Source organism: Oncorhynchus keta, chromosome 19, assembly GCF_023373465.1.
Source record: "Oncorhynchus keta strain PuntledgeMale-10-30-2019 chromosome 19, Oket_V2, whole genome shotgun sequence".
NCBI classification, from domain to species: domain Eukaryota; kingdom Metazoa; phylum Chordata; class Actinopteri; order Salmoniformes; family Salmonidae; genus Oncorhynchus; species Oncorhynchus keta.
Genome location: NC_068439.1, coordinates 12,094,564 through 12,096,888, shown reverse-complemented (window position 1 = coordinate 12,096,888; position 2,325 = coordinate 12,094,564). Strand labels below are relative to the sequence as shown.

Below are 2,325 nucleotides of genomic sequence, written 5' to 3'. Positions count from 1 at the left end.
GGCTTAGCTATTAAATTAATTCCCTGATTAATGCATATCAAAAAGCCTAGACCTACTTCCTTTATGCAAATAAATAAATAAACAAACAAGCTAGATCACAGATCATATGTCCAAAACAAAAACGGCATGATAGGATAAAAGAAAGTAAATTAAAAGTGTTCATTGCCTACCTGTGCTCATGATCGTCAATGTCAGAGAACAAATGGGGGGAAAAAATGCTGTTGAAGAACAAATGATCTATTTGTGTGGTTATGATATTGTCCGGTATGAGCTGAATATTTATATGGTCCTGCTGGTATTCCCCTGACGTTGAGATTTGGAAAACGAAACTAACCGTCTGTTTTCTCTTCCCCACAGCCCAGTCCTTTACGCAGTATGCAGTCTGTCACTGTGCCCTATTGAAGACGAGCCCTTTCAGCACAGATTGTCCATTATATTTACCAGGGACCTCATGTATCAATATTGCGTAGAAACTATTCTAAAATATTACATTAAAAAAAGTGTCATTTATCAAACAATCCTACGAGCGCCATAATGTACACCGATAGGAGATAACCATTAATAAATACAAATTGTTCTCAGCCTCAGTGTTTGTGCACGACCTAGGCTATTTGGATTTCCAAACGCATCTATTTAATCAGATATGGTGAAAATCATACATTTAAAGCCTGTGGGGAATATCCAGATTTTATTTTTTCACATGTATATACATTTTATCTTTTGTTCTTATTTATTTATATATATTTTTATTATAATATTTTTTTTTTGTGTGGAATATACCTTTTTCCAGTACATGACACATTTACATAACGCACAGATGCACGCTACTCTTGGTGGCAGTAACACGCTAACCACACCGCTCTTGTCGCGTGCGCGAGCGTTTCAACATGAATTTTATTCAATCATTGCACCCACACTGCTCACGCGCGGTCTGCCTTGCCAGGTGCTAAAATTGAAGTTGCTTCTGTTTGTGGCGCAGAACGTTCTGCAAGTCCTGCCTCTCCTATCTCCTCATTGGTTTATAGAAGCAGATACCCACATGCCATCTCCTCATTGGTTAAACCCATTGAAAGATGAACTGAGGTCAGTAGTCATGATGGTAATATTATTAGATGCTAATCTCAATATAATGTCCAAAGAAGAAAAAGCCTGGAAGGAAGAGATGACTAGAAGCGACTCGGTTGACCGGTTTATGTCTGGATTAATTGTCAGAGTAGAGGACATTGTGCATTTCAGGTAAAATAACAACTCAACGTTTTTATCCTAGGACAAATTAGCTAGCAACATTAAGCTAGCTAAATAGGACAACTTAGCTAGCAACTGCAAGCTAGCTAGCTAAATTGCCATAAATGTTTAATGCTTTTCGACCTGTCCCAAATTAATATAATTCGTTCAGAGTTTGTTTAGATATTTCAACCTGCATGTCAAGATTGCGTTTGGTTTGTGGGGCACAAAATCAATTTGCGCAGGATGGCGCACGCGTGTGACCGGTTTGGGTACGGTGTAAGAAAGACATCTTCATCTGCACCCATTCAACATAGCCTACATTTACGTTTTTATTTCTTACAAACAAAATCATTTTGGGGGGGTTCTCATATGCTTACAATGATGTTTTGACTCGTGCTTGAAAACTCGCTAAGATTATATTTGGTTGTGATATTTGGAAAATGACTATTTTGGTTGCAGAATTTGTTAGCTAGAATGCTAACACTCATTGATATAGGCTGTAGCAAAAGCTAGCCAAAGAGCCATTTTATTTAACGAGGCAAGTCAGTTAGGTACAAATTCTTGTTTTACAATGACGGCCTACCCGTCCCCTAACCCAGATGACGCTGGGCCAATTGTGCACCACGACCACAGCCAGCTCCTGATCGAACCATTGACGCCTCCAGCACTGAGATGCAGTGCCTTAGACCACTGCACCACTTTGGAGCCATGACACTGGTTGAAGTGTTCTTTTAACGTGTAATGCAGTTGATTTGCGATGATGACACAAACATTATATTAAGCAAGACATTCATACGAGCCTTAAAATCCAATTATAATCCAAAAGTAGTGTGAAATGCACTCATAAGCAACATGTAAATAGATGTTTTTTGCTGGTGTTCTATAAGAAGAACTCTCCCTTGTTCTGCCACCAATTTGTGCGCATGGCCCTCGTGCAGCAATGTTTGAAAACACAAAATGGGATCCATATGCAGACCTAAGCTTGTCACCTGTTTCTTCCTTCCAGGCAGTGTTTTCCGTAAGTACATGGAGAAGTCAGCTAAATAGAAAAAGTAGCCAGCCAGGACGTTACAAAGAAAGCAAACTCTATTTTAGTGT

The 2,325-nt window shown here is 39.1% G+C and overlaps 1 protein-coding gene across 1 annotated transcript in view; it reads right to left on the bottom strand.

The window, feature by feature from the left end:
* The window catches only part of LOC118376310 (receptor-transporting protein 3-like), a 2,267-nt gene extending 1,928 nt beyond the window's left edge, over nucleotides 1–339 (bottom strand). The window contains exon 1 of the mRNA XM_052471774.1: nucleotides 171–339. Within this exon, the coding sequence (XP_052327734.1) occupies nucleotides 171–180 (10 nt within the window). The 5' untranslated portion in view covers nucleotides 181–339. The remainder of the gene's footprint in view (nucleotides 1–170) is intronic.
* Between the last annotated feature and the right edge of the window lie 1,986 nt (nucleotides 340–2,325).